At 44.4% G+C, this 15,175-nt stretch overlaps 1 protein-coding gene and 1 long non-coding RNA gene across 3 annotated transcripts in view; one reads left to right on the top strand and one right to left on the bottom strand.

Moving 5' to 3' along the window:
- Positions 1–15,175, bottom strand: part of LOC142047299 (uncharacterized) — a 142,095-nt gene that overhangs the window by 114,596 nt on the left and 12,324 nt on the right. The gene's annotated exons all lie outside the window — the stretch shown is intronic.
- The window catches only part of CIAO3 (cytosolic iron-sulfur assembly component 3), a 16,782-nt gene continuing 13,577 nt past the window's right edge, over positions 11,971–15,175 (top strand). Inside the window, exons 1-3 of one of the 2 annotated variants that reach the window (XM_032762681.2) lie at positions 12,040–12,111; positions 13,496–13,618; positions 14,532–14,627. In XM_032762681.2, the coding sequence (XP_032618572.1) occupies positions 13,553–13,618; positions 14,532–14,627 (162 nt within the window). In that variant the 5' untranslated portion in view covers positions 12,040–12,111; positions 13,496–13,552. Of the gene's footprint in view, positions 12,112–13,495; positions 13,619–14,531; positions 14,628–15,175 lie in introns of both variants that reach the window. The other variant, XM_032762680.2, reaches the window with a different exon arrangement.

The following is a 15,175-nucleotide window of genomic DNA, read 5'->3' as shown; positions in this document are numbered from 1 at the left end:
CGGTAGGGTGTACATTTAAAGCACAGTAGCCATTCCAGAATAACTCCTTGGTTATTCGGATATTCCTCTTCCAGAATAAGTGTGTCCACATGGGAAGCTATTCCAAAGTAGATAGCTATTGCCGTGAATTTTTCCACGTAGACAAGCCTGGAAACTTGTTTCTTTATTTTTAAGGAAAAACTCAACTTTTATTAAAATTGACTTTATGTACCCCAGGGAATTTTTATAACTGGGTGCACTGAGTGAATGGATATATAAATAAGTCACCATGAAGCAGAGGCGATCCTGGATCCACTGAAATCAATGGCAAGATTCCCACTGATTTCAGGAGGGCCAGGATTTCACCATAGGTCTTTTTCCATCCCATATTCAGGATCATTCAGGGTATTTTGGAAAGGGTATTTCTTACTCCCTGAAAGTAACGTCCTACATGACCGATCACTCTTTTATACAAGTAGTAGGTCAAGCCCAAATCGTACAACTCTGGTTCAGGAAAAGCTTCCACGGAAGTACATGGCTTGATTATCCTCCTTGTATATGTTGCTAAGAGCAACTGATGTAGAAGCAGAAGCAGATGAAGTGAGATATTCTGTGAAATGTCCATATAAATGCATTGTGGTAATATATCCAGCCAACTTTGGCTGCTCATGTCAATTTCTTTTGTTTTGTTTTTTTTCGTATTCTCAGGGAACATCTACCGTATCATTTTCAAAGGAAAACCTACAAATTTTAGGCAATCTTTCCTGTGCCCTCAATGGCTCCGACATTGCAAAATCTGACCCGTACATCCTAACAATATTGCAAAGCTGCACGTCGTTCACTGAAGACCAACCGACAGCCATAGAGCAGCAGCTAAAGAACAAATATGGGTATGTCACACATGGAGTCATGTTCTAAACTTCTTTGGTGATGTGTTATGGACTCATTCAGGTTGGATAGGATCTTCTCAGTGGACCACCTTCTCCAGTGGTTCTCAATCTTCTCCAACCCAGGAAACCTCTCTCATCTGGCATATTTGATAATATGGGGAAGAGCAGGGTTGTCACAACCCCCTGAGGACTGCAATCCCTAGGCTGAGAATCCGTGATCTAGTCCATACCCCTGCATTGGGGCAGGATTGATATGTAAGGAATTCCTAATGAATGGGTGTCAAGTCCATCCTTGGATGTCTCAAGTCAGTCTGATTCCAGCATTTCCACTGATATGGCAGCTTGCTTGGTTGCCTATCAGCTGTTATACTAGATAAGTTTTTCCAAACGGTGAACTGCAGATGTCCTTGTGACTGCATCTTCTCCTTCTGGCCTCCGTGACTAATGAGAAGAACTGATCTTTCTCCTCCTGAGAACACACCATTGCCTATTTACACACCATCATAATGGCACCTCTCATTCTACCGTTCTCCAGATTAAACATGCCCAGTTTTTCTCAAAGGCTTGGCTCTCCTCTGAACTCTCTCATTTGTCTGTCCCAGACTGACTTCATAGTTTTCATTGGGTGAGTTCTTTTCATTCTTTACAATGGAAGGCAAAGACTCTAACAAACTGAAAAGAATAGTCAGCTCTGCTGATCAATGTGCAGGCATCATCAGGTTTCTGTTACGTCTCTGCAGATGCATTCCATTGGGCATGAGATGCATTTTAATTTTCCTTCCTGCATTGAGTGATCGCATCATTAGCATGAGGATGTTTTGATAAGCTCAGGGCATGTATAAAATATGTTACTTTTCTTCTCAGATCACCTTCAACATGGACAGTCAGCACCCTGACAGACATGGGTATTCTTGCCAGTGCCCTGATGAGCAGCACACTTCAAAGGATCTCAGAGGTACTGTACGGCTATGGAACATCAGCATTATGTCTAGTGTATTTCCAGAGACGCAGCATGGCCTAATGGATTGGTCATGGGACCAGGCGACAAACGCCTGGGATGTAACCCTGACTCTGACCATCATTTGCTATAAGACACTGGGCACATCACATATCCTCTGTGTCTCTGTTCAGTGTTTAACCTGTAGGGGTGTAGAGACCCAGTTAGTTAAATTTTAAATATATAGAGCACATCTGTGCTAAGTATTGGTGTCATTATTAGTGATCAAATACAAGCTGTGAGCTTCATATGCCTGTTCCTACAGTTTCTGCACAGTTCTGTGAAGTTACAAAGTAAAATGTAGGAATATTGAAATCAGTTTAAAAGAGGATGGATTAGGAAACTGAAAACCATTTCTCCAGACCTACTAAAAACTCCAATATACCTATCCCAGCAGCTACCTTTCCATAAAGTTCTTTTCTTCCTACACAGACAGAGAAGACACAATTTTTCCCTGATTTCTTGAGCCAGTTGAAGACCTGGAATAGGAACCAATTCACCTATCTTCTGAAACAGCTTGCAGACCCTCAGCGGCAAAAACGAGCTGCAAGTACGTATTGTATGTGAGTGCCCTGTGTTGGCTGGGTCTCATTTCCTCTAGTCTAATCTCCCTTTCTCCTCTGCTCTCATGTACCACAGCTGCATCTTCCCAGAAGATGCCAGCTCCTGCTCGGGAGATACACGAGATCTTAATTGACAGCATCAGATTCTATTCTAACTTCCAGTAAAGTGGAAGGTCAGTACAGGTTACAGCTAAGGATCTCGCCTCCTTGAGTGGTGTGGAGAAAGTGAATAAGGAAAAGTTATTTAGTTGTTCCCATAATATAAGAACTAGGGGCCACCAAATAAAATTAATGGGCAGCAGATTTAAAACAAATAAAAGGAAGTTCTTCACACAGCGCACAGTCAACCTGTGGAACTCCTTGCCTGAGGAGGTTGTGAAGGCTAGGACTATAACAGGGTTTAAAAGAGAACTAGATAAATTCAAAGAGATTAAGTCCATAAATGGCTATTAGCCAGGATGAGTAAAGAATGGTGTCCCTAACCTCTGTTAATCAGAGGATGGAGATGGATGGATCACTTGATCATTGTCTGTTAGGTTCACTCCCTTTGGGACACCTGGTATTGGCCTCTGTTGGTAGACAGATACTGGGTTGGATGGACCTTTGGTCTGACCCGGTATGGCCATTCTTATGGTCTTATGTTCTTTTGTTACATTCTTTGTTCCTCCTTCCTCTCTTCCCCCAATGCCTCCAAAAGGCTCCATGTGAATCCTCTGGATGAAAAGGACTGGCCACATCAGAACTGATGTTACAACATATGTTGCTTCCCCCTCCCCAAAGTAATGAATCTACTGCCCTTTGCCATGATTCTAGCCCTAAGCTCACAGAAACTTCATGCTGGGAGATATTTGCACAGAGCCAAATGAAGGCAAAAAATACACTAGATATTTTAATGCGCTCTCTTTCTCCCAAGCAGACTGCACAAGAACTCTGTTGACAACAGAAGTGGTGGTGAAGCAGAGAGACCTTCTAGCTTCCAAGTACATATCCAGCAGTGATCTGGATGCTTGTCTGCCTGATGATGTGCTGAGAAACAATTTGGAAACTTTGGGGAAGATGGAATTTCAGGCCCCTCTTCTTCACGTGTTAAAGCTGAAACTGGATAAGGTAGTGTAGAATCTGGAACAGGTTGGGTGAGATATGCAGAGGAGGAATTGTTGGGGCAAAAGGGTAATGTTGCAGGGAGTTGTTTAGGTTTTAACTTTTTGATATTGTCAGTTCAGCAACTCTAACAAGGACACTTTCCACATCCACAGCACCTTTCCCGCGAAGCATTTAGAGCATTTTGCAAACATTAATGAATTAAGTCTCGTAACACTCCTAGCTTCATTTCACACTTGGGAATACAAGTGCTCTGAGTGTTTTAAGCCAAATTTTGTAAACTAAACAAAGAAATGGCCTGATTTTCTCTGGGGACCTGAGCACTTATCATTTCTTGGAAGTGTATGAGACCCGTGTGCTCTTGGCACCTCTGAAAAATCAAGCCACCTACATAGGTGCCAAACTTTGAACATCCAAAGTTTGAAAATTTTGGCCAAAAGTCACTCCCTGTATCAGGACCAGGAATAGAATCCGAAGGTCCTGATACCATATCCCTGGCTTTGACCACTCCTTTCCCCTTAAATACAGGTAGGATATTGTGTCAGATTCAGGAATCGGTTCATAAAAAGTTCAACAGAAAACAAGAGCCATTAAAAACAAAACACACGACTGTGACTCCTGGTGGTGGATTTGGAAACTTAGGAAGGTGTCTCAAAACCACCTGCTTACCCACTGGATTTTGAATCCATGTCTGTGAATCCTGAACACTTCAGTAGATCTTCTTGTACACATTAGCGTCATATCCAGTTGAGAAGTGTATGCACTGAAACAACTCAGATATATGCTGCCTGTCTGCTCACTGTATTTTGTGCTACAAACAGATCTTTGGCACGCTGCCTGAAGACTACCTTCCACTATTAGGAAACATAGCCAGAATGTATACCACAACTGAAATTGCTAACTGGAATATTACTACAGCCGAGACCTTATCAGCCCTCTTGACAGGAACATCATGGCAACAGGATCTCCCAAAGGTAAGACACATGAGAGCAAAAACATGACAAGTGCTGCTAGGACACTAATTAAAAAAATAATCAGTGATTTAAAAGTGGACACTGTTGCTGTCTAAATAATGTGACACCTCCACACACACACGGAGTATATTGTGTGCAGTACTGGACACAGCATTCTACTGAACAGAGATTGTTATTGCCCTGGAAACAGTGATCCTGTCTGGCCCCATCTGGGGAACTGTGTGCAGTGCTATGGAGGTTATTACATTAGAAATGGTGCAATGTAGGGAAACCAAAATGATATGAGGTCTCCAAGATTCTCGAACGTGAGGTTAAAGGAAACAGTCTTATTCTGATTGGAAAAGAAGAGGCCACAAAAGGGAATGTTTCAAAAGTATGAACAGATACCAATAAAGTTGATAAAGAAAACTACACTCTCCTGTTTTAAATGGAGGCTTTAATCAGAACATTCGGAAATTAAAAGCCGCTATGGATCTCAGACACGGATCTTTCAACCATAGGGTGATAAATATGTGGAATCAACTATATTGGAACGTGATGGTAGCAGTGGGTATAAATGGAGGACAAGAGGCACCTATAAAAATCTGGGAAAAGGGGATTTAAAATACTGGTGGAAAAGCAGAATTATGGAAATAAACTTGGGACCCAAGGCAGACTTTTCTTTGTCTTAAAATGTCTTGTTGATTTAGCACTTAGTACAAAAGAAATATTTTGATGCGACAGTGGGTCAGGTAATCGAGAGGAACATTATTTTAAATTACTTGAATGGGTATCAGCAACTGCAATTTTTAAATTTAAATTAATGTACTTTTTTTAAACACTCATCGAGTTTACCCTAACTGCCATACGTGCAGGTTACGTCTCTGGTCACTCGGCATCTAGAAGCTAATGGCAATCAGTTAGATGGAACAATGCTCACAATGCTAGCTCCACACATCTGTGCTTTGGAAGATATTCAGATAAAAGCAATCAGCAGTGAGGCCATCAGGTACCTTTGTGACTCTTAACCACTAGACACATTCGGGGTAAGTGGGTTCTGTTTCTTTCTTTCTTCCTTTCATAGCAGATCAAGAAATTTACACTGAGGACTTGCTTCTTTGTAGCTTGGACTGGGCAAGAGCTCAGGAGGATTCCTTGGTGTTGTACAAATTCTGCTAGCTAGTCTCCTTCTGACAGTCACAAGCCCCAGGGGGGGCTCACCAGCTGTTTGGGGAGAGGGAGAAAGGCAGGGCATTATGCAGCCTCTTTCCTATCTAGGACCCCAAGTTTCTTCTGCTGTGCCATTACAACAGCCCTGCGAGGCAGGGCAATACTGTTCATCTCATTGTGTAGGGGCACCAACAGTCTGAGTGACTTGCCCAAGGTTATACAAGGTGTCTGTGGCAAAGCTGGGAATTAAACCTGGGCCTTCTAAATGCAGGTTAGCGCCCTAACCACTGGGCCAGCCTTCCTCTCCCGGGGTTTTGTCGGGGTGTTTTTCACCCAGCTATGCACATGCCGGTTACTCAAACCATTGACAAATACAAAAGATACATCTCTAAAACACTTCATCTCCAGAGAGATCAGCAGGCCCATGAATACCTTGCTGTGTTCTCAGCACCAGAAGAATCTCCTCTATAGCCAGCTGAGAGCTGCTTACGAGGAGAACCAGAGCTCTCCAGACGCCTACTACCAGCTGCTGAAGCCTGCCATTGGTGAGTCCCACTCTTGATGCTGGCAGGGCTGAAAGAGGCAGGTTGGCAGTTGCTCAGTGTGCCCTGTTAGGGCGCTGAGACACTCCAGCTCGAGTCTTTGTCAGCTGGGGCTGTGCAGGCATGTCTACATAGGAAAGAAAAACCAACAGCGCTGAGTCTCAGAGCTCAGGGCAATTGACTCCAGTTCGCTGGGCTCTGGAGGGCTAAACATAGCAGCAGAGACATTCCCACTCAGGCTGCAGCCCGGGCTCAAGACTCTCTCCCCTTGCTGGGTTTCAGAGTCCAGGCTCCAGCCCACACCAAAGCATCTACACTGCTGTTTATAGCCCCACAGCCCAAGTCCCATGCGTCTATGTCAGCTGACCTGGGCTCTGAGGCTCAGCACCACAAGTGTTTCTTTGCAGTGTAGCTGTATCCGGGGGGAGAAGGAAGGCGAGTCTAGCCGCTATGGGGACCTCTTCAGCCACCTTGAGAGCAGCACTTAGGGGAGAGATGAGATAGATCAGGCCTTACCACATAAGGACCACTTGTGGAGAGGGGAATAAATAGAAGCTGGAGGAGAAATATCTGCTGGGTCTGAAAGGAACCACTCCCTCACCTCCTATCACCTGCGCCTCTGGAAAAAAAAAAATGTGATTAAGAATTGCAGTCAGCAATGTGACTGACTACCATCATCATCACAGGCAATTGCATCCGTCAGGAAATATAGAGAATATCGGGACTGTCCCTATAAAATCAGGACACCTGGTCACCCAGTCGCCTCGCATTTTCTTAGGAGACGGGTCAAATTTTCAAAGTGACTGTGGGAGTTTGGAGCACTTAGGCCTGTGTTCATTCACCATGGTGGTGTGTGCAAACTAGGCACTTGTGTGGGAAAAGGGGTTTCTAAGTGCCCATTCAGAAGTGGCTGAGTGTTGTTTATTTGCCAGTAATATACAGGAGTAAGCCTAGGTGATCTGGTGGGCCTGTCTGGCCTGAAACTATATGACTTTATGGTTCAATGACACAAAATGTGATAGGAAGGTTTTGTGGGATCTTGGCAGCTAGACACAGCTTCTGCTTTTTTTCTTTAAAGGCGGAGCCCCAACCAAGGATCTGATCAAATTTGCTTCTGGTTATCCTGTCATGGACATAGCCACATTTACAGCCCTCAACCCAGATGAAGTCCAGGTGGGTGGCGTTTTCGATCGTGAATAGCAATTAATCCATCAGCACTGCCTGCTCTGCCAGCGCTTTTTCCTGGGAGAACAAAAATGTCACTCTTGATCCAGCAGTTTTTAGGCAAGACTCACATTGACTGCAACAGAAAAGCAGTGATTGAAATGAGAATCTTTCCCAGATTTCAGGACTGGGGACTAAGTAGGCCCCATTGTCAGATGTGGCTACATAGCAACTGCCAGTCTGGATCAGACCCACAGTCCGCTTAGCCCAGTGTCCTGTCTCCAACAGGGGTCAGCACCAGATGCTCCAGAGGAAGATGTACAAATGCCATAGCAGGAAGATGTGAGGTAGTCTGCCCCCAACGTTAGGTCTTGTTCTGCTCTCTAATAGAGAGCCGCTTAAGCCCTGAAGCATGAAGTTTAACATCCCTTCCAAAATGTTGTTCCCGTTAATGATGACAGTTCTGGATATTCTTAGCTATATTAATGCCCAACCCCTTTTTAAATCTTGTTCATTTCTTGGCCTCATGGACATTCTGTTGCAAAATGAGCTCTGCTGTCTAATTACACAGTGTGAAAAAGTATTTCCTTTTCTGTCTCCAGAAGAAAGGAGGGGGTTTTATGCCCTCAGTCATTCTCATCATCCTTCTCTAGGTCTCCTAGGGTAGCATGAACTCCTTGCACACTGACATTTTCCAGTCAGCTATCTTTTTGCTTATCTGGACATACTGTGCACATTGTGTGTATATTGCCATCGCCAGAGGATTAGACAAGAACCCCAGACAGATCTCTTATTTAAACCTGTTAGCTGCCTTGAGCTGTAGGTACCTTGGTTTGGTTTTCAATTTTAAACCAACAGATTATTTGATCAGTTTTGCATTTAAATGCAGAAATAATATAAAACTGCTGTAGTCAAAAATCAGTCAAGGCATGCTGGTGGTTTAATTAACCCACTACATGGCTCAGCTGTTTTCTGCCTACAGGAAGACCAGAATTGTCTCAACGAAGGGTCGAGATTTTGGTGCATTGACAGAGCAGCATGGTGGCACAGGAGTGAAGGACAAAACAGACTAAGTCAGAGTAGTCTCCCACATAGGGGTGCTGCAGGTGTTTTGGTAGTGAGGAGCACTGGAGAAGCAGGGATATTGTAGGGAAGACGTGAGATGCATTAGCAGATCCGTAGGTAGGGAGCCCCGAATTAGATTGGGTAGAGGGACATTGGCAGAGCAGAGCAAGAAACCTTAGCTGATGTTGTCAGTCTGCCATTATGTAACTTTTCTGTAAGCAGCTTGGAATTATTTCACATTAATGTACCTATTTTTATTTCTTTTCTGATGTAGAAATTAAGCGCTCAAAATCTGAAAGATTTGCTAGGAGCTAATCTCCCAGAGCTGAACAATTTAGCTGATGACCCTGTGGTGAAAGCTTGGACCCAGGCACGCAACCAATCAGAGGTGAATTCTTTAGGACTCCTTCTTGTAGCAGGACTCCTGGACAAGCCACCTAACGGTTTTATAGATTTTCCATCAGGTCAGTGAATTCACAACAAAAGAGCCAAGGGTACCGGTGAAACATATGGCTCAAAAAGCTATTCACTGAGCTGTGCATAATGCTGATAAATAAAAGTGCACCTGTGATGCAGATGCATATCACAGGCTTAACTTTCATATAGTTCCACTGTACAAAACAGAAGATTACCCTTAACTGGGATTAATTCACTGAAGGCAGCTTCTCTCATACATCCAGTTCAGTTTGTGGGGCAGAGTACTAGGTTATGATATGAGAGATGTTGGGGTCCTGATCTTGCACTGGGGTCTGCTCATTGTAGGATCAGGGCTTTAAATATTAGTTTGTTGAAAATATTGTAGGAATCAGAAATTGAAAAGCCCTATTAGATCATATCTAGTCTATCACACAGTCAGCAGGATTGTCCCATACCATATTTTCCAGTGGTTTGCAGGGCTAGTTTTAAAATGACTCAGATGGTTTTCATCCCCTTCCTTGGAAATCTATTTTACATCTCAGTAGATCTAACTATTAGAATGTTTTTTCAAATGGTGGTTATGGAAGACACATTAGGAAGTAAGGCAGTTATATTGAATTGAAGGGATTTATTGCCTGCAGAGATGCAGCAGAACTGATACAATTTTTTAAATTTTTCTTTCAGCACCTCACATACCCGGAAGAGCAACGACATATGCAAAAGACCACATGTTCCAGCTTTTCTATTGCATGCTTTTCCCCTTGGTGTTAACTGCTTTCTTGTAGGCTGTATCACTATTTGTCAAATATTAAATAGTGATATTCTTGGGACGGAAAGGGGAATTACAATGATTGATCTAATTGGCATGGTTACATTCAATTTATATATGTTCCAGTGTTCTTAAATGAACAAAATATAAAAAAGTGGAGCATTTAATTTCTGTTTGATAATACATTATTCCATTACCCTACCCCTGAGGAGTTTGTGAAATTTTACAGGGGGTTCTTGGGGAAAAATTCCCTAATGGCGGACAGAGCTGTCCCTAGGGACCCTGGGCAGCACGGGGCCAGCAGCCCAGAGCCCCTGGACTTCCAAGAGCTAATCAGATCAAAGCCAGCATCTCTGTCACACTGAGGAGATTTAAACTTCAGGACTCCTAATAAGAGTGGATATTTTTTGCTGTTTTTAAAATGAAACAGGCAGCTAGGATTGTTTTTTAAATTAAGAAGAAGAACAAGTTTAAGCCTTCTTATAATGTGCGTTGTTTGCCTGGACTGCTCAGGACCTGAATGCTTGTGTAAGAGGAACTCTTTGAATTGGCTTCTTAAATCCCTTCCTGCTGTTTCACATCTGATACTCCTTGAGGAAACATAGGAGCCTTGTCTTATAACAAGCTTATTCAAAGTGATACAAGCTATGAAACTGAGACCTTGTTGCCATTTTCATAATGTAATAAAATACTGTAATTATAAATAATAATTACTAATAGAGTGTAATAAGCATGTCATAAAAACAAATGTTATATTTCCAAGATCACGGCTTTTATAATTTATACTCAGGTAAAAGAGAAAATCCCTGGAAATATTCATTTTTAGGAAGGGGTTCGTGAGACTTGATTTTAATGAAAGGGGTTCACAGGTCATTATGGTTTGGGAACCACTGCCCTACCATCATCACAATCAGCACTGCTGTTGGTAAAATGCTTCAATAAATGCAAAATATATGCCTAATCCTGCAAACTTCATTAGGACTATTGACAGTTATAAGCACTACCCACAACAGTGTTTTCAGAATCAGGTCCTAAATAATCATAATTAAGTGTTGTTATTCTTCACACGCTAAAGACCATTAGTAATACATGTTATTTTTCAGCCATCTGTGTTTATCACTAATATTTAGCACCTTTTATCAAAGCATTTGCACAACCATTACTTTAAAAAAAAGTAATTAATGTCACGTCAATGCAAACAGAGGAACATCTGAACAAATATGAGTTCTCTATCATTAGATATCATGCTAGGTTCTCTATAGGGCCCCATCTGTCTTTCTATACACAAGGCTTAAAACAGTATGGTTTGAAGGTCTTCTAGTCAAAAAGACCCACTTTCTAAACCTGGTTCTACATGGACTCAATGTGTGGCCTTGGGAAGTTGTTTCACCTTTCTGTGCCTTGTTTTCCCCATAATGGAAATAATCCCTACTTCCTGGGGACACAGTGGGAATTATCTTTTGTACAGCACTTTGATAATCTTTGCCATAACTGCCAAGATTTATAGGAGGCTCCACCCACACATGGAACACTCGCAGAATTGGCTCCATTGTCCATTTTATGCCCATGAAACATTTCAGTAGCAAATGTAGTGACCATTGTTTATCTAGCATTAAGTGTTCCAACTGCAGAGCAGCATTCCCTCGGGATGGATCATGAGGGATAGTCAAACTTTTGTTTTCATCCCAGAGGTTTTGAGGGAAAACTTTCTAGCAGAGCAGGGGTGGGGAAGAACGTCAGCTAAATAAAAACACCCCAAACAACAGGGGCAAACCCCTGGGACGCTGCCACTTTTTACAGCATAAGAGGTTGCTTAGCAGCCTGTGTTTGGTCTCTCTGTGCCCAGGCAAGCAGCTCTGTCCTGCAGCCTGTAACTCAACAAATGTGCGGGGTGCCATCCAACAGATGGGTGCCCCCTCCATGACCCCCAGGCAGCCCCAGGAGAAAGCCCACGCCCCAGGCTGCTTTCATCAGGGTGACCAGATGCCCCAATTTTATAGGGACAGTCCCAATTTTTGGGTCTTTCTCTTATATAGGCTCCAATTACCCACCTACCCCCACCCCAATGTTTCACACGTGCTGTCTGGTCACTCCAGCTGCTTAGCCCCCACCCCCCCGCAACGCTCCTGAATAACCCTGGCGAGGCAGGGGTTAAGCACCCCAGCCCGGCCACCGCCTCGCTACTAGCCTACCCATCCCCCCTCAGTGGGCGCAGCACGCCCCCCCCCCCCTCGGTTCAGACAGCAGGGAGACGACACGCGCACGCGCACGCGCACTACCTTTTTTAAAAAAGGACTTGAGACGCCGACGCATGCGCAAATCTACTCCTTTTGGGCTATTGAGGCTTCCGTCCGCCACGGTTTCCGGCAGCGTGGCTTCTCGCTGTCACCTCTTCACGCCGTCGCTGCTGCTCGCTTTCTGGCAGCGTGGCCGGAATGGCGTCTCACTTCAGCGGGGTGCTGCGGCTTGCTGACCTGGATGATTATATCGGGCCCTCGCAGGTGGGTGCGGGGGCGAGCGGCGCAGGCGGGGAGCGCGCTGGTTGGCTGCCTGCCAAGGGGCGCGAGGGCCGGGGAGGCTCCGCACGGCACGGGGGCGCCTGGAGGGGGGCGAGTCTGTGAGGAGGCAGTTGAGGGGTGTCCCCGGGGATAGGGGTTGCCTAGGGGATTTGGGGTCCCGGCCGGGGTCGGAGTGTCCTCCCGGGGATGAGGGATTGAGGGTCCCCCACTGGGGCCGGGGGTATAATGGGGAATTGGAGGGTCTCCCGGAGACTGGGGGGTTGCCCAGGGCATTGGGGATCCCCCACGGGCGATGGGGTAATAGGTGATTGGGGGGTCCCCCCGGGAATGGGGAGTTACCTAGGGGATTGGGGCGTCCCCTGGGGCCTGCGGATGGGGTTCCCCCTGGGGGGATAATAGGGGATTGGGGGGTCCCCCTGGGAATGGGGAGTTGCATAGGGAATTGGGGGGTCCCCCTGGGGGATAATAGGTGATTGGGGGGTCCCCCTGGTGCCCGGGGATGAGGTCCTCCTGGGGGATAATAGGTGATTGGGGGGTCCCCCTGGTGCCCGGGGATGGGGTCCTCCTGGGGGATAAAAGGTGATTGGAGGGTCCCCCTGGTGCCCGGGGATGGGGTCGTCCTGGGGGATAATAGGTGATTGGGAGTCGGGGGGGGGGGATCTGCAGAGTGAGGGAGTGGAGGGGGTTAAATGATGGTGTCCCCTCTTCTCAGTTCCTGCTCCTGTCAGGTGAATGCTTGGGTAGATCCCTAAGGGAGCCCTTGGGGCAGGGCCTCTGTCCCTTCTCCCAGCCCATGCCAGGGTCCCCTGGGCTGGGTATCCCCAGGTGGGGGGAATTCTAGGGGCTTCCCTGGCCTGGTGGCCACTGGGTCTTTGCCTTGCCCTGCCCTGCCCTTCAACTCCACTCCAAAGAGGTGGTGCCCATGCTGACTGCTCATGGTTGGCCTCACATAGGTTGTTTTCTGGTAGATTTGAAATAAGTTTTCTGCTTCACTGGGCTGTGAATGCCCCTGTGTCTCTCCTTTCCTGATCTGAGCGCCTAGGGTGGAAGGCGCTATTGACGTGCACGGTTGTTATTACATTTCTCTTCTAACACACCCAGAAAAGGGATTGTTTCCTTTACTGCTGAAGTGCAGCCACCACTGGAATAGAGCACGGAGGCTGACTAACAGTTTGTAACACCACCACACAGCCAGTGGAAACATTCTCGTATTGAAAAAGCTGCTTCTGCACTTCTAGGACAGCTGGAAAACAAATTGAAATAAAATCTTCCAAGATTTTTTTTTTAAAATTCTTACAAGGGCTCCTGTAATATTACCCTTAAAGTGTAAATTATGGACTACAATAGAATATCATTTTGTAAATAGTATCCTCCAAACAGATGGAACAGATAAAAGGAGAACTAATACAGGAGAGCAGAAAAGATGTCAGTCAGCATCCAACACAAACTAGTTGCAGTATGGAGGGAATGGAAAGTGGCAGGAACAGAGGTGAGCTTTGCTGTCATTTGGAAATCAGAGCAAATAGGAAAGCAAGACAGGAGAGAGTTGCTAACAGAGCAGCACAAGTGAGGAGAGGACATAGGACCCCTGGACTATAAGTGGGGAGTAAGTCCACGGATAGGTTTGATTGATTTAGATTCAGTGAGCATAACTGGGGCATCAGAGTGATTTTTGTCCTCCCTGCAATAGGAGCATTCTGAACCCCCCTAAATTCAGAGCAGAGATTTTTAGAAGCAGGATTTACAGTAATCAAGATGGAAAAGGGATTTTGGTAAAGTAAGGATGATTTAAGGTCAGGATGAATTCTGGCAAGGCTGCTAGCGAGACTTCTAGACAAGGGAGGTGTGGGTGCACAAACAATGCAACTCATGTAAAGTATAAAAACACACTCAGTCACTGAACTCTCACACACTAAACGGAAACAGTCCATATAAAGTCATCTGCTTGCCCTCAACATCAAATGAAATTTCATTGGCAATAGCCACATGTTGAATGTAATGACCACGCCTCCTATCTACTAAAACTCACAATCAAGAATGCCTGATCGCCCTTAGAGATTCTGGAAAGGACAGAACTTTGCAGTCATCTCTTTTCAGCAAGACCTCTTTAAATCTGAGTGTGTCACACTGGCAGCAAAATTGTTCTGTAGTTTTGGTTATGATGTTGGAAAAGTGTTCATTCTGTAAAAATGGGGTAAGCAGATTTTGTATGTATGATTTTTGCTTGTCTCCTTGGTGGTTACAGGAATTGTAAGATTTCACATTAAACAAAGAATCCAGTGCAGCTTAAACCAGAGATAAGAATTTTACACTCTATCCAGTTTCAATCAGTCTTTTCCTCTCCTGCCTCTTTCATATTTAAAGGTTCCTCTCCTTAATTTTTTACTTTATTTCTGTTTTAGGATTGTGTAAAGCCAATAAAAGTTGAAAAGAAATCTGGAAAAACAGCAGCCAAGATCCGAATTGAAGATGATGGGAGCTATTTTCAAATCAATCAGGTAAGAATGTTTTTCCCTTGTAATCATTGTGTAGAAAATCCACAAATTACCTTATTATTCTGCACATAAGTATGTTAACAACTATTAAATATATGATATCCAATGATTGCAAAAGTGATAACAATGTAGATAACTCAGTCTGAGATGATGCCTGTTGTCACTGTTACTCATTTGAAAGAGTAGGAGTGGGTACTCAATTAAAATAGATGTGACTAGCTGCTGGTAATTTATTTTATTTTTCATTCTGATTCTTTAAAAGATATTTGTAAAGTGGCTTGTCATGTAATGGCATAACCTTTGGAACTAGCTGATAATAGAATCGGGGGAGGAGTGGCACTATATGTGAAAGAAAATGTAGATTCAAATGAAGGAAAAATCCTAAGCGAATCCACATGTTCCATAGAATCGCTATGGATAGAAATTTCATGCTCTAATAAAAATATAACTTTAGGGATCTATTATTGACCACCTGACCAGGACAGTAATAGTGATGATGAAATGCTAAGGGAAACTAGAGATGCTATCAAAATTAAGAACCCAATAATAGT

Source organism: Chelonoidis abingdonii, chromosome 9 (genome assembly GCF_003597395.2).
Source record: "Chelonoidis abingdonii isolate Lonesome George chromosome 9, CheloAbing_2.0, whole genome shotgun sequence".
NCBI classification, from domain to species: Eukaryota; Metazoa; Chordata; order Testudines; family Testudinidae; genus Chelonoidis; species Chelonoidis abingdonii.
The sequence above is the reverse complement of the archived record's forward strand: the minus strand, read 5'-3'. Positions and strand labels throughout refer to the sequence as shown.